Source organism: Panicum virgatum, chromosome 1N, assembly GCF_016808335.1.
Source record: "Panicum virgatum strain AP13 chromosome 1N, P.virgatum_v5, whole genome shotgun sequence".
Classification (NCBI taxonomy): domain Eukaryota; kingdom Viridiplantae; phylum Streptophyta; class Magnoliopsida; order Poales; family Poaceae; genus Panicum; species Panicum virgatum.
The window spans coordinates 955,594-977,308 of record NC_053145.1 but is presented as its reverse complement, the minus strand read 5'-3'; the positions used below and the strand labels follow the sequence as shown (position 1 = coordinate 977,308).

The 21,715-nt window shown below is 46.3% G+C and overlaps 2 protein-coding genes and 3 non-coding genes across 5 annotated transcripts; 1 reads left to right on the top strand and 4 right to left on the bottom strand.

Moving 5' to 3' along the window:
* Positions 1-109: 109 nt before the first annotated feature.
* On the top strand, positions 110-859 carry LOC120653891. Its single transcript, XM_039931568.1, has 3 exons — positions 110-224; positions 300-434; positions 516-859. Exons 1-3 carry the CDS (start codon positions 177-179, stop codon positions 588-590), a joined length of 258 nt encoding a protein of 85 aa, XP_039787502.1. The 5' UTR covers positions 110-176; the 3' UTR covers positions 591-859.
* A 996-nt stretch (positions 860-1,855) lies between these two features.
* On the bottom strand, positions 1,856-4,219 carry LOC120654402 (60S ribosomal protein L37-1-like). Its single transcript, XM_039931925.1, has 4 exons — positions 4,089-4,219; positions 3,866-4,001; positions 2,325-2,426; positions 1,856-2,229 (listed from the first exon to the last, which is right to left on the bottom strand). Exons 1-4 carry the CDS (start codon positions 4,089-4,091, stop codon positions 2,186-2,188), a joined length of 285 nt encoding a protein of 94 aa, XP_039787859.1. The 5' UTR covers positions 4,092-4,219; the 3' UTR covers positions 1,856-2,185.
* Positions 2,664-2,746, bottom strand: LOC120657838. The gene has a single exon (XR_005668371.1). It is a non-coding gene; the product is annotated as a small nucleolar RNA Z199 (small nucleolar RNA).
* On the bottom strand, positions 3,015-3,097 carry LOC120657837. Its single transcript, XR_005668370.1, has one exon. It is a non-coding gene; the product is annotated as a small nucleolar RNA Z199 (small nucleolar RNA).
* LOC120657859 lies at positions 3,261-3,354 on the bottom strand. The gene has a single exon (XR_005668392.1). It is a non-coding gene; the product is annotated as a small nucleolar RNA R64/Z200 family (small nucleolar RNA).
* Positions 4,220-21,715: the final 17,496 nt, after the last annotated feature.

The following is a 21,715-nucleotide window of genomic DNA, read 5'->3' as shown; positions in this document are numbered from 1 at the left end:
CTAAATCTGGCTTGCAGTAATTGTCAACGGCTCAAAATTAGCCTGACACTTGTCGAGACTTGCAGGTCCTGTTAGGCTCTATATAAACGGACGCTGAAGCGCCTGATTTATCCAGCAACAACCTTCAAAGTAGTGTGATACTAATTCTGAAAGCTTGAGCAAGCAGATCGTCGGCGATGTCGAACATTGAGTACCAGGCCGGCAAGGCGCAAGCCGAGGCCGAGGTGAGCGTTCGCTTGCTGCCTAGCTAGTAGCAACCATGCTCTGAATTCATCCATGCCCATGATCCATGTGTGCAGTGCCAGGCGGAGCACGCCGCGCAGTCCGTCAAGGGCGCCGCCGGCGCCACCACTGGCGCCGCGGCCGACGCTGCCGGAGCTGCTGCCGACAGCGCGCAGCTGCAGCAGCACCGCGCCACCGACGCCGTTCAGAGGGTAAGTTTAGAATTCAGATGCTGCTGCATACGCAATGATCGTGCTCAATACTCCTCTAATTCCGTTGGCTGCGGCGCGCAGGCTGCCGATCAGGTGGCTCACACGGCCGGGGGCGCGGCCGCCGCCGTCAAGGACACAGTCACCGGCGGCAACTGATGGATCCGTCTACTGATCTACGAATCAAATTCACAATGATGCATGGCCAAGCAGGGTTCCTGAAGCTAGGAATGGCGACTATTGTTTATTTCTGTTTCTATCGTTGTTTTTCCTATTTTACTCAAGTCTAATGCTTGAGGACTTTGTTGTTCCGAGTTGTATCACATTTATTCCGTTGGAAATTTTTCATAACCCCATCACATCCAACGTGGGTAAGCTTAATAATGCTTAATTGAGATATTTCAATTGGCTTTGCCAGAGGCACTATACTCTGCATCTCTGTCAAACAATATCAATCCAGTCTATGTGGAAATACTTCTTCCGTCTCAAATTATAAATCATTTTTGGTAAATCTAGATATATAGCAAAAAATATGTATGTGTATTTAGAGTTAGACTAGTACAGTGCCCGGGTGTTGCTACGAATAATCGGGTTCTGTTTGGGATTCCGATTGATTTGTCCGAGTTCCAATTATGATTTTGATTGATTTGTCCGGATTCCCATTAGGATTCCTCATTGACGAAAGGCCAGTCCGACTCGCATACGAGATGGAGACCCACCTGTCAATGACACAGACCAACCAAAAATTTAGGTGGAAACCTTACTTGCTTATGTTGCTACGGGTAATATAATAAATCTACGTAATATCACCAACAAAATAATATCACTAACTTTGTGCTCGTTCACTCCATGTACGTCTGTTTTGTGATGCGAGGTTTTGATTTTGCAGGATCCGATAAGTAATATCACCAACTTTATGCTTGTTCACTCCATGTACCTCTGTTTTGTGATGTAAGGTATTGATTGTGCGGAATTCGATTGAGATTCCGATTGATTTATTCGGATTTCAACTATGATTCGTATTGATTTATTCAAATTAAAATTAGAATTCGGATTGATGAAAAACTCATGACTCGCATATAGAATGAACTAAGTCCCACCTATTAGTGACACAAGACAAATCAAACCAAAAATTTAAGTAGAAACCTTAATCGCTTTAGAAATAGATAGATTTACCAAACCAACCTACAATTTGGAACAAACAAAAAAGATAGAATTTTTGGAGACCTTTCGTGTAGGCTAACAATGCATTTTTGGAGACCTTTCGTGTAGGCTAACAATGCCAAACATAGTATGTGACATTCTACTCTTCATCCTCAACACTGACGATTGCTTTTTTTTTCTGCACTACAACGCAAATGATTTTTCTGCACTAAAACGCAAACGAATCCGTATATGCGTCCATGACAGTACCATCAGCATGATTACTCGTCAAGACTATTCCAAGTTAACAAACCAGCTATACTGCTCTCACAGTTACAGCCAACGAGCACAGCCTGCACAGGCACAACTGTTTGCAGGGTTAGCTGTGAACTAGAGCCACAAAACATTGAAATTTCTATAACGCACGCACTGCTCACCAAAACGATACATGAAAGCATGGAGCAACGAATTCAGATGTTCGTCTGGATTGAATTTAAAGTACGACAAAACAATGCTTCCATAGTATCACGTCTAAATAGTTCAGACTGTACAACTCAGCCAAAAAGGTTCCAATTTCTAGCTTCTGCGGTTCTCGATGACAACATCCAGACTTAGTTGGAAGCAGCAGCAGCCTTCTTGGGGGTAGCCTCAGTACCTGAAAAGAGGTAAGCAAGTTACTAAATTGGAGACAGAAACAACTCCACGTTCATGTCCACTCTCAAGGTAGGATCAACAAATTAAGGTAAGTACCTTCTCTGAAGTTGCTCTTGAAACGGCGAGGCACATGTCGGAGGTACCTCATCCTCCCAGTTCCAGTGGTCTTGCGGCGGATGGCCTTCACACTCCAGTTATCTGGAATGATGGGCCGCTATGTTAGCATCGAGCTCATCCAAGTTTTGAGATAAATTACCACAAACTAAATTGGAAGTGGAATCAAACAGCTTAATCAACAGGGGTAAACAAAACCCAATTAGATGAACATGTGAAGCAAAAACATTTGAAGTCACTAAGAAGGTGAAGTCAAAAGATAAACAGACATAGTTTACTGCATAAGTGAGACTGCAAACAGAGCCCAAAACAAAGATGAGGTATCATCAGAGACTTAAATACTTGGGAATCAAAGGAGTATAACTCCATCATATTGTTGCAGTTATAATACTCATCATTTGACAATGCAGGATAGCAAGAAAAACACAACAGCACATTGCAAAAATTACAGCAAAATGGAAACAAAATAAGCAGCAGTATGAGGCTCAAATACTTTAAATGCTAGAAATTTTCAAAGTGAGGAGCAGCAATAATCAGACTACAGTGAAATGATGCTGCTCAGAACATGAATTGTCTCACTAATGCCATAAAACCTATTTTAAGTCTGTATGAGAATAAACACATGGATAATAATTTTGATTCAAGACAAATAACCTAAGAGGATAAAGGAGGGACCATCAGAGACTTAAATACTTGGGAATCATAGGAGTATTACTCCCATCATATTGTTGCAGTTTATAATCATCACTTGACCCTCGACAGTGGAAGCAGACAAAAAGGTATTTAGATGAAATGGAAACTAGTATAATGAAACAGATATTTATCTCAAACATTTCCAAAAGAGTGAAGCAGCAAAAGTGACTTAATAAATTGGGTTGAAAACATGAAACCAGTGAAGAATCAAGACAAAATAGTAGAATGCAGCTCAGAACATGAAGCATCTTCTCATCAATGCAATAGCATCTCTGAAGTCTGACATGCGAATATATTTCATGATTCATCATAGCAAGAGATACAGACAGTACAGTAAGGTGTCTAATTGAGAGCAATGTCCAAACAAGAAAGGCATGAAGAAACTATGATTCTGCAGTGCTACAGAATCAACATTTGGCAGAGAGGGATCAGCTGAAAAACATTGTTGTCGGTCACGGATTATCAGAAACACGGACCAATGTTCTCTTCATCGTTTCCCTCTAAATTGAATTCAGCATATATAGTAAACACCTAGCACATAAACAGGAGCAAAGCAAGAAACGTAACAAGTAACAACCAGCCAAGTACCAACGGGTCATCAAAGTTGAAACTAGATTCAGGCTGCATACATCTCAGATGACTTGCCACCGTCACACAGCAATCAGGTCAAACCCTCGCATCTCACAGAGAGAAAGACTAAACCTAGGTAGATCTAGCATAGGGGAAAACGGAGGGGAGAGAGAGAGAGAGAGAGAGAGAGAGAGAGAGAGAGAGAGAGAGAGAGAGAGAGAGAGAGAGAGAGAGAGAGAGAGCGAGCGAGCGGATCTTACACTTGCGGATGCGGGCGGCGGGGTAACCGCAGGAGGAGCAGGTGCTCTTCTGTAGGTGGAAGCTCCGGCGGCCGCAGCGGATGCAGAGCGTGTGCGTCTTGTTCCGGCGCTTGCCGAAGCTGCCCGTACCCTTCCCCTGCAAGAATCACGGACGCCGCAGCACGGAGCAGCACGTTATTAGCCAGGCGAGAAAACACAGACGGAGGCGGAGGCGCGCGCGTACCATTCCTTGGTCGTTGCTCCGGTGGGCTAGGGTTTGAGGCGGAGGCGCGGGGTTGGGAGGAGTGGCGGCGTGGGGGAGGAGAGGGGTAAAACCCTAGCGCTTTATAGCTGCAGGTATATTCGCACGTTTGATCGTCGAATGGGCTGCTTCTGTTTGCTGCTATGGTATATGGGCTTTCACTAACCCGATGGAGAGGATACTGACTGGGGCCCAACAACAACTGGCCCAAGAGTGGCCGGAACGATCTCAAGCGACTAGGTGAGCGTCTACCATCCTAGGGTATTATCTTCGGAGATCTTGACATCGATGATGGTTCCCATGGTGACATCCTATGCGCTGATGTCTTGATCTTCTGTGCGCTTTCCTGTGCTCTCGGTGTCCTCGACGGCAGTGGCGGCGCCGACTTTGTCACCAATGACATGGCGGTTGGTCAGAGGAGGCTTGTTGGGTTCTTTTGTTACTCCTTTGTCTTCGTCGCGGACCTCGCCGGCGTCGATCTTTGGAGTTTAGTTTACCAACACGAGAAATCGGGTTGGTTTTCATTTCCCACTGTTGGTGGTTTCCCACCCACTGCCTGGGGTGGCTCGTCGTCCGGTGTGTCGGGATTGTTGGTGATTGAAGCGCCAGATCCCTTGCTGTCCGGCGATGTGATGGCCATTGATCATCTTGTTAGGCCTGTTCATTCAGCGTTGATAGGGCATGTTGGTGTCCCCAATGTGCTATTTATGGTGCCATTGAAAATCTCTTATATCCATCGTCGGGAAGGTGGTCGGCTTCACGGGCGGCAGTTTCGACCGTCGGCGACGGGGACAACCGGGAGCATCTTACAAGGACTTAGTTGTAATTTGTTTTATTTTCAGAGTTGTCTTCATAAGTTGTGGGATGTAAACTACCAGAATTTTATATGAAATGTATTCCCGGTTTCTCAAAAAAAAAAGGTGAGCGTCTACCATCGCAGGTGATAACGATCGCGTTGGATTCTGCCCTATAGTTCCCCTCTGGAAAAAGATCAAGAATGATCCTCCTTACCCTGCTGATAGAACTTTTACCGGCGTGAGCATCGGCGGGTACATGTTCTGGCCTGGCGCTTCGCGAAGCCGAAGCACGATGTGCAGCCGCAGCCGCCTGCTGGATGAGGAGTTTGGCATCACCGGGCTGCCGGATTCACTGGACCCTTCCCAGGACGATGCCTTTCTGCTGGACGTGCTGCGCGGCCGGGAGCTGTGCCTGACGGCCAGCAACACTGACGAGACGATGCTGACCATGCCGGTCGTCGTCGACGGCGCGGGCCGCCTCGAGAAGAACCTGTCGTACGTGGGAGCGGCGCTATGTGACAGAAACGCTAAGTTAAATGGTTTAATTAAGTATAATGTCCATCATTTGAACGCATCATACGCATTAGCTTAATTAAGTGTAACCTGACAGCCTGTTTCCAACCCACAGGCCGATCGAAACACACCAGAAGTCTCGCACGACGGCGAGCGCAGACGGTACCAGCATGATACAATTTTATAAAATAGTAAACAATATTAAGCTATTTACAAAATGACTTTTACAAATTAAAGTTCATATAATAGATAACAGCAGCGGTAGAGAGAGTCTAACCTGAGGAAAATTTTCATTAGAAACCAACTGAAATAAATTGAAATAAAACGATAACTACGGATACGTGAGGACGTCACATCGAGCCCACCGATGTGAATCCGGGTTAGCTCCTATACCTGAAACAGGGTAAACAACAAATCCTGAGTATACTAATACTCAGCAAGACTTACCCGACTAAGGGTATACTTAGCCCATTATCTAGACATGCAAGGCTTTTGGCTGGTGGGTTTGTTTTGCCAAAAAGCATCTAAAATAGATCATTAACTTCAAAATTTTAGCTCCAAATTATAACAATAAATTGGCTAAACATCTATGATTTGCGTATCTATAGCAACCAAGGTGGAAACATAATTAATTAGATAACATCAACATTTATCAACTCGTTTTGTTTCATTTCCTTACTACGATGTGACTCGGAGATCAAGGTGCTCATGTCCGAGAGCGACTGACGGCGAATTGATCCGATTTAACCTTGCAAGGTAGACCTAACCAACACGGCACGTATTTGCCCCGTCGGACAATACGAACCAACCATTCCCCTCCCCGCCTCGAACTACAGAACCGCCCCACCTGCATATAGTCAACCGAACCCTACAAGAGACCACCAAAAGTAAATGAAAAGATCTTAAGATGCCTAGAGGGGGGTAAATAGGCAATCTGCAATTTAAAATACTTAACAAAAATGTGATACACAGACTAGACCGGATGCTCCGGGTATAGGCCCAGATACTCCGGGTTTTGTGATCCGGAGTATCCGGAGATATATCCGGAGTCTCCGGGTATGAATGACCTGAAAGAAAACTGTAAGAATCTGTGTATGAAAAGTAGATCGAGTTAAAGTAAGAGTACCAAGGTTTTTTAAGGTTGATATCCAACAAACAAAACTTACTAGAAATTTGTGAGTGAGTAGATCGAGCTCAAACCCTAGAAATGAAGTCTCACAAGCAAATAGTAAAGAAATCAAGTAAACTAACACAAAGGAGATAAGGATTTGTTTCCCGAAGTTCACACCCGAAGGTACTACGTCTCCGTTGAGTAAGGATTCGAGAGACGGTGCTCAAGAACCCCTATGCTCCTCTTCCAAGGGCGAGATCACCTCTCAAGCCCAAGGTTACTTACTATGGATTCCTCGGCGAGGAATGAAGATTACAAACTTCTTGTGCAGCTCACAATCTTGGTTGAGCAATCACAAGCACGCCTAGCCGTCTAGGAGCACAAGGCTCCAAGAGTAACAAATTTGAATCCGCGGGCTTGACCAAAACCAAGTGCTCAAGAGATGGAAATGAGGCCCACTAGCACTAATCCTTGCTCTTGCTTGCTTCTCACTCAAATCCCTCAAGGGAATCACTCAAGAATGGAGAAGGGAGAGTGAGAGAGCTCTTTTTGCTTAGGTTTGAGTTCAGCTCGTCAAAGTGGCAAGGGTGGAGGCTGAAAGGGTATGGAGGGGGTATATATAGTTGTAAGGATCGATGGACCAAGAGGGGGGGTGAATTGGGCCTTTTTCAAATTCTAAAACAAAGTAAAGCAACCTTAACCTATGCAATGCTAGTAGGGCACCAATTCACCAACCGGATAACTAAGCTTCTAACACAAGCTAAGAGAGCTAAAACAAAGTAAAGCCTAGCAAGGTAGAGCTAAGTTATGATCTCTAAGTCAAGCACATGAGTAAATTGCATGAAAGAAAATGCTTGAATAAGAGGAATGGACAAGAGACAACCGGATTTTTTCCCGTGGTATCGATGTGTTGGCACACACCCCTAATCCACGTTGTGACACTCACAAAGAGTATTGTCACCTCCCAAGTCACCGAGACGAGGGCGCTCACTAAGAGTCTCCGTTCACCATCCCGGCGTGGTGGAGATCAAGCCACGTACAATCTTCTTCTCCGGGCTCCCACAATACTTGGCAAGCTCCGCGAGAAACACCTCGATCACCAAGATCGCCTAGGTGATGCCAATCACCAAGAGTAACAAGCTAAGGCCTTCACTTGAGCAAGAACCGATCACCAAGAACGGATGCACACTAGCTTCTCTCTACTCAAGTCCTTAATCTTGCTTCTTGATTGATTGAATGCACAAGTATGTGAATGATGAAGCTCAATGTGGCTCTTGACTATAGTTTGAGTGTATGGATGTTGCCGGGTGTCAAGAGTGGGCGAAATGACCCATTGGAGGGGTATATAGGCAGCTCACACAAATAGAGCCGTTGGAGAAAAGCTGCCAGAAAACTGCGTAGCGCCGGTTAATCCGACGTACCCCTCATTGTCATCGTCGGTTTAACCGGTGAATGTAAACTGCCTCTTCTGAAAACTAGCCGTTACAACTGGGGCAGATTAACCGACGTAGCATCGGTTTAACCGGTGAGTGTAGTTGTCCACTGAACTACTGAAAAACCAAGTCTCTGGACAACTGCACCGACGTTAACTCAAACCTATCGTCGGTTTAACCGGTGAGTACAACTTTTAAATTCCTCTGAAAAACCATCTCACTGGTCAATTGCACCGACGTCTTGATTCAAACATCGTCGGTTAATCCGGTGAATAGAACTTGAATTTCCCTGGAAAAACCAACTCTGGACCAATGCACCGACGTTAAATTCAAACACGTCGGTTTAACCGGTGTATTAAATTTGTCCAGACTCTGCTGACTTCGTTTAACCGACGTATAGAAAATTGAGAGCGTCGGTTAAACCGGTGTATAGACTTTTTCTGATTTTGTCTTTTCTGATTTGAGTCTTGAATGAAATCCAAATATTCTTGAGATATAGTTTGAGAACCACTTATTTGAATTTCTAGAAACCTGAGTGACCATAGTGTGCATCCATTTTCAAATGATCATGTCCATGCTCAAGTTACTTAGCCTTAACCCCTCTTAATAGTGCGATCACTACAAAACTATAAAACCTATACTAACCTAAGTGTCCTTCTCAACCTTATGACACTTAGGACTAGAAAGATCCTTAGTCTTGACATAAAATTGAGTTGAATACCGAGATCGCCTTTTTGAATAATGAAATTGAGGGGCCTCTTTTGACATATGACCAAATGAGCGATAATGATCTATTAAGCTGCACAAACTCATTAGTCACAATAATGGTTGTCATTAATCACCGAAACATACCTTGAGGGCCTAGATGCTTACAATCTCCCCTTTTTTGGTGATTGATGACAACATAACCATAAATAACGAGAGAGCGAGAGAGATAAAGCAAGATAAACACAAGCGAACTCGAAAAGAAGGACCAAAGAGCTCAACGGCTCAAACGAAATTCATAGATATGTCTCAAAGCACGGCATACTCAAGCGACAAATGTACATATCCATGAACTAACACCAAATGTGATACAAAGAATATCAAAGTCCTGATAACTACGAGCTCTCTCTAGCTCTACCCTCCCCCTAACTCTGGTGCTCCCCCTAACACCTCTCCCCCTTTGGCATCAAAGCACCAAAAGGCGAGCTACGGGTCGTGCTGTCGTGGTACGGCGACGAAGCGGTCCGGGTCGTCGTCGTCGGACGGAGAACTCTCACCCTCGGTGACAGACGGAAGCTGCTGGTCTGGGTCTGAGCTCACTGGGGGAGTAACTGTCGTGGAGGCTCTCGTGCTGGCACTGCCTGGTAGAGGATCCGTAGAAGTCGTAACCGGGTCAGCAGAAGAAGTATCAATATCTGAAGAGGTGACTGCTGAGGCTGCCGGCTGCATCGACTGTGGAAGCAGGGACTCCTCTACTGCTCCTCCCCCTGAAGGTGCTGCCTGAAGTGAGGAAGGGAGGGCGACCGACTGAACCGCTGATGGTGAGTCCTGAAAGAGTGTGGTCGCCGGCAGTGGTGAAAAGAGCGGACGACCGGCAGACCCAAAGAGTGCTGACATCGAGAACGTGGTCTCCGGTGTCGCTGTAGTAGCTGGGGCTGCAGTAGGCGCTGGAGGAGGAGGAGCTGGTGTGACGGCAAGCTGAGGTGCTCCAACACCCTGAAGGCCTGGCTGTCCTGGCTGCTGCGGGGCGAGTCCGGTGTGAGAGTAAAGCTGTGAGATCATCCCGAACATCGCCATCATCCCCTGCTGCATCTGCTGAAACTGAGCGTCTGTCCTCTGTGAAACTCTGTCGATAAGCCCGACAAAACGCTCCTCGGTCGCAGCCCGCTCTCGGGCGGCCTCACTCTGTATAGCAGCAAGCTGAGCCTCGTGAGCTCTCCTGGCCTCCTCCTGTGCAAGCCTGTCCTCTCTCTGCTGAGTCACGAGCTGCTGTAGAAGTGCGGTGAGCTCGGACGGCTGAGACACCTGGGACTCAGAGACTGTAGCAGGTGCTGGTGACTCTGGAGCTGGCTCTCTAGACCCCCCTGCCTCGTGGTCATGACTAGCTGGGGCTGCTGCAGGGAAGTACTCTACGTCCTCGGAGGAGTCTGACTCAAGCTCAGACCAGTGTATCTCATCCTCTCCTCCGGGAAGCTGTGCCTCGGCGGCAAGCAGTGCCTCGTCCTCCTGTGCCACACGGGCCTGTGCCTCTGGTGACAACTGTGCCATGGCAGCTCTCTCTGCCTGTCTGCCCCTCCTCCGGTCCTGTGGAGCTGTCGGTCGGTAAACTGGGAACCGGGGAGCCTCGTCGTGACGGTAGGGAGCGCTGATGGGTGACTCTGCTGGCACAATCATAGAACATATATAGCTGATCCAGTGTGCAAAGGGAAACTGTCGCACCACACCCATCCCGTCTGTGATCACATCCTCTATCTCAGCCAGAATAAAGTCAACTATGTCAAACGGCTCGTGAGTGAGGATGTGTAGAAGCAGGAGCTGCTGCAGTCCTGTAAACCCCTCTGGGTAGCCACTCCTTGGTAGCAAAGTCCTCCGGAGTGCCATGTGTACTGCGTATGCCTCTGGGGTCAGCAGGCTGGGAACTCTGGCGTAGGAGGCAGGGAACGGCTGCCGGAAACACTGAGAGATCGCCTCATGAGAAGGTGCAATCCCGCCAATCATCGCTCTGCGCGGTGGATCTGCATCTCCGTAAACCATCTCGTGCAGGGAGACGTCAACTAAGTCAACTCCGAGAATCCCTGCTATCGTCGCTCTCGACAAACCAAAGACCTGGCCTCCATAAACAAAGTGTACTGCTCGACGCTCGGGAGCAATCCAGGCCGTGGCATAGAAGACTCTGACCCAGTCCTCAATATATCTGTTCTGCTCAATCTGGAGTAACCTGGGCAGGCCCCTGAAGTGAGCGAAGTGCTCTCTGACATCTGCTCCCCCTGCGGCTGTCCTCAGAGACACCCAGTCAAGCACTCTGTGCGGGAAGATCCTGTGACCCCGCCTCTGGTAGGTCTCGTAGAAACTGGCCTGAAGAAGCGTCCAGAACCTACGGTCGACTCGGCTGTCACGGGTCACGGGGAACCAGTCCTCCTCCTGAACACTCCACCTGAGCCTCTTGACCTTCGCCGCATTGGCCTTGGTCAAGTTCTGGAGCAGCACACCTGGCTCCAGACGCACAACAGTGTCCATACGGAACACTGCGCGCTCGGCCTCTAGGGCCTCGGCTCTACGAGTTGCTGCTACTGCAGCTGTGGACCTGCGAGGCTCCTGTGGCTGGTGACCTCCTCGCGTCCTCGGTCCAGTGCGACGCTCGGTCGCTGGTGAAGTCTCTGCTGCTGGGGATGTCTGCCGAGTGCGGCCAGACCGTCGTAGAGTCGGTGACTCCTGTGTGCTCTGCCCCTGAGACTGCTCGGACTGTTCTGCCTCTGAATCAGAATCTGCAGCTGTATCTGACTGATCTGACTCTGCTGCTGCTGCCGTCGCGGCTCTGGTGGCCCTGGCACCTCTCACTCTACCCATACCCCTACCTCTGCCTCTGCCTCTGCCTCTGCCTCTGGAGTCCTCCCTGATCTGGAACGGACGAGCACGGCCTGATGCCTACTCCTCGGCGGCCTTGGCCACCATCTCGGCCCTCTCGGCCTCCTTCTCTGCACGAGTCCGCTTGCGAGCGGGCTTCTCGACCACAACTTCTTTTCCCTTTCTCTTTTCGCAACCCATCTCGATTGTCGAGCACCTGGTGAGCGCTGATCGGGTGCTGCTGCGGCGTGGGGCTGCGGCTGCGGCGTGGAGGCGTGGAGCACGGCGGCGCTTGGCAAGGTTGAGCGGGCGGCGCTTGGAGCACTGAGGCGAGCGCGGCTGGCGTGATGGCGGCGCGGGCGCGGGTGAGGAGCGGCAGCTACGCGCGTAGGCGGTGCAAGTGGTTGCGCGGGCGGCGCGGTGAGCGTGCAGGCGAGCGCGGGAGTGGTGGCGGCTGCGTAGGCAAACGGCGGCGCAAGGTTGAGGGCAAGCGGCGGCGCGGAGGGAAGGCAGCGGCGCGAGGGGAACGAGTCGGGCGGCGGCGGCGTGAAGAGAGAAGAGAAACAGGGGCCGGCAGCGCGGGCAAGAGACATATATGACAGGCGGGCCCGCGATTTTTCTTAACGCCGGTCGATCCGACGCCTAGGTTTTGAGCACCGGTTGATTGCGTCGGTGTAGTTCACCCGAGGCTTCTGCAGATCTGAAACTGAACGCCGGTTGAACCGATGATGTCAAGAGTGTACTCGTCGGTTGATAGATCAAAACACCGGTTGATTGCTAGGTCTGATTTGCATTTACTATCACCGGTTGCTCCGATGCTCTGACTTTTGTATACGCCGGTTGAACGTCTGAAACTTGACTGAGCTGAGACAAACTTTAGTAACGCCGGTTAATCCGATGGGTATAGATCCTTTGAACGTCGGTTTAACCGGTGAAGCCAAAAACCCCACACTCAGCTCACTCTTCTATGCTAAGTCCAATAAACTTATAAGATTCAAATAAACTCAAGTTAATGGACTTGCATAGGCGACTTTACCCCTCAAAATAAATAGGATAGCACACTTGCTTAAATAAATTTCTTTTCAAACACAAGGAAAAGCCGCAAGAGAGACAAAGCGTCAAATAAAATGTATGAGCCATGTCATAGGAATATTGAAGATAGAAAACTTCAAACTCATCATGACATTGCTCACTAGGCAATGACGCACCTAACACTTTGCTCTTTTCACTTTTCATGAATTAAGATCTTGTATATGAAAACAAGTCTCATTTTCATCAAGTGATCTCCTTTGTGACCCTTACGCATGCAATGATAATGCAAGCTACAACCACATGCGAAAGTAAAGTAAACATGAAGTGCACATCTATATGACAAGAAATGCATAACAAAAAATTAAAATCTACTTGTCAAGTTTGAACCCACGGGAAGCTTCTTCATGATGAGCCTTTCTACAAGCCTAGAGGAAAACAAGTGGACCACCACCTCTAGCTAAACCCTTGCTCATCACTATCTTACCATGGTTAGACAAGTGTCCTATATGTATGCATTTTTCTATATGACATGGCAACTTACATGACGTTTGCCGCATCTAACACATTAAGCTCATTTCTTAGCCTAACAAAGGTACTCTCGTCTAATGGTTTTGTGAAGATATCCGCCAATTGCTCCTCGGATCTCACACCTTGAAGAGATATGTCTCCTTTGGCTTCGTGATCACGCAAGAAGTGATGGCGAATATCAATGTGCTTTGTGCGAGAGTGTTGAACCGGATTCTTAGCAATTTTTACGGCACTTTCATTGTCACAAAGGAGTGGGATCCTATCTAGTTTCACACCAAAGTCCAAAAGGGTTTGCTTCATATATAGGATTTGGGCACAACATGCACCGGCCGCTATATATTCCGCTTCCGCGGTGGACAAAGCCACGGAATTTTGCTTCTTACTTGACCAAGAAACTAGAGAACGCCCCAGCAAGTGGCAACCCCCGGAGGTACTCTTGCGATCCACACGGCTTCCGGCAAAATCCGAATCCGAGTATCCCAAGAGATCTAAACTAGCGCCTTTGGGGTACCACAAGCCTATGCTAGGAGTGTGCTTGAGATACCGAAGGATCCTATTCACAGCCGAAAGGTGTGACTCCTTTGGGTTAGCTTGAAAGCGGGCACACAAGCACACACTAAACATTATATCGGGCCTAGATGCGGTAAGGTAAAGCAAAGACCCTATCATAGAACGATAGAGGGATTGATCAACCGGTTTACCGTCCACATCCAAGTCGAGATGCCCATTGGTTGCCATGGGTGTCTTGATTGGCTTGCACTCATCCATCTTAAACTTCTTCAAGATATCTTTGGTATACTTTTCTTGATGGATGAATGTCCCTTCCTTCATTTGTTTGACTTGAAAACCAAGGAAGAAGGTCAATTCGCCAATCATGGACATCTCGAATTCCCTAGACATCATGGTAGCAAACTCATGGCTTAGCAAATCATTAGTTGAGCCAAAGATAATATCGTCAACATAAATTTGACAAATAAAAAGATCCCCGTTGACGTCTTTAGTGAACAAAGTGGTGTCCACCCTCCCGATCTTGAAGCCTTGCATGATTAGGAAGTCACGAAGCCTCTCATACCAAGCCCTTGGAGCTTGTTTGAGCCCATAGAGTGCCTTGTGCAACCTATAAACATGGTTAGGATTCCTCGGATCTTCAAACCCGGGAGGTTGCTCAACATAAACAAGTTCGTTAATAACGCCATTTAAGAATGCACTTTTCACATCCATTTGATACAACTTAATGTTATGATGTGAAGAGTAAGCAAGAAGGATACGGATAGCTTCAAGTCTTGCGACCGGAGCAAAAGTTTCACCAAAATCCAAACCTTCGACTTGAGAGAACCCTTTTGCCACAAGTCTTGCTTTGTTGCGTATTACCACCCCATGTTCATCTTGCTTGTTTCGAAAGACCCACTTGGTGCCGATGATGTTCTTGTCTTTCGGAGGAGCTTCGAGGACCCAAACTTCATTGCGGGTGAAGTTGTTCAACTCTTCTTGCATGGCCATCACCCAATCCGAGTCCTCAAGTGCTTCCTCTATGCTAGTGGGTTCAATACAAGAAACAAACGAGTGATGTTCGCAAAATGAAGCATGTTTAGAGCGAGTTCTTACTCCCTTGGAAGGACTACCAATGATTTGACCAATTGGATGATCCTTGGAGATGCGACCATGCTTCACTAGCGGTACTTGCGTTGATGCTTGTTGGGGTGGATCATGAGTGACTTGTGCTTGTGGTGGAACACTTTGCTCTTCTTGTTCTTGAACTTGGGGTGTTGGCGTTGGCACATCTTCTTGAGGTTGTGTATCATCTTTTTCTTGATCTTCATCCACTTGGGGCGCCGTGGAGGTGCTTGGTGTAGATGAGGAAGGTCCTCCCCCTTGATCATTGTCTTCATGCACCTCTTCCGGCTTGATATCCCCAATGGACATATTCTTCAAAGCTTCATCAATCTCCTCATCACCTACATTCTCATAGCCAACAACCTCCTCTTGGGAGCCATTAGATTCATCAAACTCCACATCACATGTTTCTTCAACTAACCCGGAGGTTTGATTGAATACTCTATATGCTTTGGAGTTTGATGCATAACCAAGAAAGAAACCTTCATCACGTCTACTTTCAAACTTACCGAGCCTTTTCTTCTTATAGATGAAGCATTTGCAACCAAAGACTCGAAAGTATGATATATTTGGTTTCTTCCCGGTGATGAGCTCATATGGAGTTTTCTTGAGGAGTCGGTGAGGATATACTCGGTTGGATGCATGACACGCCGTGTTGATTGCTTCCGCCCAAAACTTCTCGGACGTGCCATAATCATCCAACATTGCTCTAGTTAGGGTGATGAGTGTCTTGTTCTTTCTTTCCACCACTCCATTTTGTTGAGGCGTGTAGGTGGCGGAAAACTCATGCTTGATGCCCTCTTCATCGCACCATTCTTCAATCTTCATGTTCTTGAACTCGGTGCCATTGTCACTCCGGATCTTCACAATTGGGGAGTCGTACTCCCTTTGAGCTCTTCTTGCAAATGTCTTGAAGAGTTCCGGAGTTTCACCCTTATCGCCTAGGAACATAACCCAAGTGTAACGTGAAAAATCATCAACAATTACTAGGCAATAGAGGTTACCACCAATGCTCTTGTATGTAGTTGGACCAAAGAGATCCATGTGAAGTAGCTCGAGCGGCTTGGAGGTAGACAACATCGTCTTGATGGGATGATGTGTTGCAACCTGCTTCCCGGCTTGACATGCTTTACATAGTTTGTTTTTGTCAAACGTGACATCCTTCAAGCCGGTGATCATCCCTCTCTTGTGGGCTTTCTTGAGGTTGCTCATGCCAATATGAGCAATTCTTCTATGCCAAAGCCACCCAAGAGAAGACTTGGTGAAGAGGCATGTCATGGTGCTTGTTTGCTTTGAAGAGAAATCCACTAAATAGATGTTGCCATGCCTAAACCCCGTGAATACCATTGACTTGTCTTCTTCAAGAGTTACTACAACACCATTCTTGTCAAAGGTACACGTTAGTCCAAGATCACACAATTGAGCAATAGAAATGAGATTAAAACTAAGTGCTTTTACAAACAAGACATTAGAAATAGATAAATCTTTAGAGATTGCTATTCTACCCAAACCTAAAACCTTTCCCCTTGAGTTATCACCATAGGTGACATGTTCATGATCGCCGGGGTCTTCAAGGGAGGTGAACATGCTATCATTGCCGGTCATATGTTGAGAGCAACCGCTATCAAGTACCCAATGTTTTCCACCGGCTTTGTAGTTCACCTACACACATGAGAATTCACTTTTGAGTTTTAGGAACCCAAACAAGCTTTGGGCCTTGCACATGTGTGACAAGAGCTTTTGGAACCCAAAGTTGCTTGGAGAGCTTCTTCTTTGACTCCTTAGTGAGTTTGCCAATGAATTTGGCCTTCACCTTACCCTTCACTTTACTCAAGAGAAAATGGTTATTTTGAAATATTGAAGAGTAATTCTTGGGTAATTTAGGAAGAGAACGTGATGGTAAAGTGCACTCCCTAGTGTGGTGCCCGGTGACTTGGCAATGTTGGCAATATGATCCAACTTCCTTGATGAAGCTAATCTTGATCTCCGGAGAAGGAGTAGTAGCTATGTTTGGCTCCGGAAATGAACCAAGACCTCTCTTGCCATAGTCACGGGCATTGTTGAAAAGAATCTCTTTGTGGATGTATTCTCCTCTTGAGAGCTTCTCCACACTACTCTTGAGGCTTGCAACTTGATCCATCAATTCCTTTTCCCTAGAAGGTGCAAGCTTGGGCAAAGCATTAGTAGCATTTGCATTAATGAGTAGGTCATCACATGAAGTAGAAGCATTGACCTTCTCAATAGTTTCATGAGCAAAGTTTTCAAGACTTGGGTCAATTGCTTCATAGGCAAATTCAAGTTCTTGATACTTATGAGCCAACTCCCTATGCTCTTGTTTAAGCTTTTTGTGGCTCTCTTCAACTTGCTTAGCAAGTACAAGTGACTCATTGTGCTTTTTGAGGAAGTCATTGTACTTGCCAAGCAAATCCGAGTGGGCAAGCTCTAACTTTGCACGAGTGCTCTCAAGAATCTTGACTTTGCCCTTTTCCCTCTTGATGACGGATGTATACTCATTAATGAGGTTAGCAAACTCATTAGGGTCAAGCTCATCATCACTATCATCTTCACTCTCACATACCTTAGAGTTACCTTTGGCCATGAGGCACATTGGAGGTGGAGGTAGTAATGGTTCTTCATTTGTGAGGGCGATGGTGACTATGTCTTCTTCATCACTTGAATCTTCGCTTGATGAGACATCGGTCACCCACTCTTGTTTTTCCACCAAGAAGCTTCTCTTGGTGTGCCCTTTCTTCTTTGGGAAGAGCTTGGTCTTCTTGTCATGGCTCTTTTTCTTCCCAAGTCTCTTGTTTTTGTTATTCCTTTCTTCTTCTTCATCATCGCTTGAATCATGGCGATGCTTGCTCTTGTGATCCTTGTTTCTTTTGTCCGGCTTGGGACAATTTGGACGGATGTGACCTTTTTCTCCACAATTGTAGTAAATTTTGTTCTTGACATCCATTGGCCGGAACATTCCCTTCTTAGAGTCAAAGTTGAACCCTTTCTTGTTGATCTTGTCATTCAAGCGGGTGAACTTCCTCATCATAAGAGCAAGCTCTCCATCATCTTCAACATCGGATGAGCTTTCATGATGATCATCTTCTTCATTGCTTGAGCTTGAATCTTGCTTGATCATCTTGAGCTTGCGGGCTTTGTTTGCCTTGGTCTTTAGAGCAATTGATTTGCTTGAAGTTGGCTCTTCGGACATACCAAGGATACTCATCTCATGAGCGCGAATTTCGCCCACAAGTTCTCCTACTTCCATTGTGTCAAGATTCTCCTTTTGAAGCATAGCATTGATGATGTTATACTTGGGCTTCGGGAGGAGCATGAGAATCTTGCGATTGATGGAGGCACTGTCAATTTTGGATATTTTAAGTGCATTAATGTCCTTGACAATGACATTCAAGCGAGAGTACATATCATTGCAATTTTCATGAGCTAGCATTTTAAAAGAATCATACTTAGCTCTAAACAAGTGATATTTTTGTTCACGGACTTTTGTGGAGCCTTCATGAATTTCAATTAGTTCTTTCCATATATCACTTGCTAAGTCCATGCCATTAACTCTAGCAAAGACTTCCTCACTAATGGCTTCGAAAATTGCATTTCTAGCCTTAGCATTCCATTTTAATTGTTCGGTGGTGGGAGTTCCGGTGAACCCGGTCTTAGTTGCCAACCATACTTCGGGGGCAATCGCATCAAGGTATGCGGCCATGCGAACTTTCCAATAGGCAAAGTTCTTGCCCTCGAAGTGAGGCGGCGAACCACCCATCTTGGCCATAGCTCTAGGCGGTGAAGCCTAATGATCCAAATGAGCAACGAGGCTCTGATACCAATTGTAAGGATCGATGGACCAAGAGGGGGGGTGAATTGGGCCTTTTTCAAATTCTAAAACAAAGTAAAGCAACCTTAACCTATGCAATGCTAGTAGGGCACCAATTCACCAACCGGATAACTAAGCTTCTAACACAAGCTAAGAGAGCTAAAACAAAGTAAAGCCTAGCAAGGTAGAGCTAAGTTATGATCTCTAAGTCAAGCACATGAGTAAATTGCATGAAAGAAAATGCTTGAATAAGAGGAATGGACAAGAGACAACCGGATTTTTTCCCGTGGTATCGATGTGTTGGCACACACCCCTAATCCACGTTGTGACACTCACAAAGAGTATTGTCACCTCCCAAGTCACCGAGACGAGGGCGCTCACTAAGAGTCTCCGTTCACCATCCCGGCGTGGTGGAGATCAAGCCACGTACAATCTTCTTCTCCGGGCTCCCACAATCCTTGGCAAGCTCCGCGAGAAACATCTCGATCACCAAGATCGCCTAGGTGATGCCAATCACCAAGAGTAACAAGCTAAGGCCTTCACTTGAGCAAGAACCGATCACCAAGAACGGATGCACACTAGCTTCTCTCTACTCAAGTCCTTAATCTTGCTTCTTGATTGATTGAATGCACAAGTATGTGAATGATGAAGCTCAATGTGGCTCTTGACTATAGTTTGAGTGTATGGATGTTGCCTGGTGTCAAGAGTGGGCGAAATGACCCATTGGAGGGGTATATATAGGCAGCTCACACAAATAGAGCCGTTGGAGAAAAGCTGCCAGAAAACTGCGTAGCGCCGGTTAATCCGACGTACCCCTCATTGTCATCGTCGGTTTAACCGGTGAATGTAAACTGCCTCTTCTGAAAACTAGCCGTTACAACTGGGGCAGATTAACCGACGTAGCATCGGTTTAACCGGTGAGTGTAGTTGTCCACTGAACCACTGAAAAACCAAGTCTCTGGACAACTGCACTGACGTTAACTCAAACCTATCGTCGGTTTAACCGGTGAGTACAACTTTTAAATTCCTCTGAAAAACCATCTCACTGGTCAATTGCACCGACGTCTTGATTCAAACATCGTCGGTTAATCCGGTGAATAGAACTTGAATTTCCCTGGAAAAACCAACTCTGGACCAATGCACCGACGTTAAATTCAAACACGTCGGTTTAACCGGTGTATTAAATTTGTCCAGACTCTGCTGACTTCGTTTAACCGACGTATAGAAAATTGAGAGCGTCGGTTAAACCGGTGTATAGACTTTTTCTGATTTTGTCTTTTCTGATTTGAGTCTTGAATGAAATCCAAATATTCTTGAGATATAGTTTGAGAACCACTTATTTGAACTTCTAGAAACCTGAGTGACCATAGTGTGCATCCATTTTCAAATGATCATGTCCATGCTCAAGTTACTTAGCCTTAACCCCTCTTAATAGTGCGATCACTACAAAACTATAAAACCTATACTAACCTAAGTGTCCTTCTCAACCTTATGACACTTAGGACTAGAAAGATCCTTAGTCTTGACATAAAATTGAGTTGAATACCGAGATCGCCTTTTTGAATAATGAAATTGAGGGGCCTCTTTTGACATATGACCAAATGAGCGATAATGATCTATTAAGCTGCACAAACTCATTAGTCACAATAATGGTTGTCATTAATCACCGAAACATACCTTGAGGGCCTAGATGCTTACAATAGTCTTCAGCCCAAAAATAGCCGTTGGGCGAAAGGGAACCCGGAGACTCCAGGTATATGTCCGGAGACTCCGGGCAACCCTGACATTTCAGCCCGGAAACAGCACCCGGACACTCCGGGCAATGAGGTCCGGAGTATCCGGCCCTATACCCGGAGTATCCGGGTAAGGCAGGGAAGAACTTCGATTTATGGCTCCTTTGAGGTGTTTTGTGGCTCACAAGTGTTTGTATAGGTTCTCTTGAGCACAAGATCTAAATCGAAACCCTTTAACCAAGTCCATCTTGATAGTACGGCGTTCCTATACTCAAATTTCAAATTCAAAATCTAATTTCTTGAGTAAACTTAAACTCCGCTTTTCATTTCCTTTTTTAGGGTCATATATCGTCACTTGATTCACTTATACATGTTCACCACCTGCACACATGCTCAATTACACGATTAAATGCACATGTGTTTTGTCATTAACCACCAAAACCCACTTAGGGGCCTAGATCACTTTCAATCTCTCCCTTTTTGGTGATTGATGACAACCCACATGTAACTCATTTGATAATCATAAAGCGATAAACATCTAGTATATAAGATCTCCCCCTAAATGTATGCCATGAACTTTGAATTTCAGTTTTGACTTGACATGTCAACAATTGGCATATTTATCGAGAGAAACACAAAAGCTCTTATAAGTTTTACAGTGGGGTGAACAGGTGAGTGCCAAGAATATGTGTAATGCATATGACATGTTATCCACTCAAAAAAAAATGTATATCTGTCAGCTGGACCCGGAGACTCCGGGTATAAGTCCGGAGACTCCGGTCAAGATATCCGGAGAATCCGGCCTGTAGCCCGGAGTATCCGGCCTTTCTGAACCAGAACATAGAAAAACAGAAAACAGATAATCCACAGCTCAAATATGTCACACACTAGCAGAAATTCCTTAGAAATAACTCAAGTTCGACAGCTAAGCACAGAGTAGCACACATTACAAAGATTCTCACACCACATAGTCCTTACAAACGATCAAAAGAGTTTAAAACGGAATGGAAACGACATGAGTTCGATACAAATGTGACACATGCCCAAATGAGTACATAAATGGCATTTTCACTCCCCCTTTGTCATCAAGTGCCAAAAAGAGAATGAAAAGAAGCATGAAGTTCATCTACTCATCATCTTCATCTTGAGCGGCATCCTCGGAGGTATCCTCATCTTCATCGGAGTCGGGGTGCTCACGATAGCCTATGGGCTCATCTTCTTCGGTCTCCTCTTCCTCATCAAAGATCTCTTGGCCACTTGGAGGAGCACGGCGGGAGGAAGAAGAAGCACGGCGACGAGGAGAACGGGGCTGACGACGAGCACGTGGAAGTGGAGCATGAGTAGCGGCAATAGAAGCCTCATCGGTGGCATCCCACTCAGCAAATGGATCATCAAAGTCCGGGAGCTCGCGGTGAGGATCCAAAGGAAGTCCCAAATGACCCCGAATCTCATTGATGGACCTTGTGTTCTCATGCA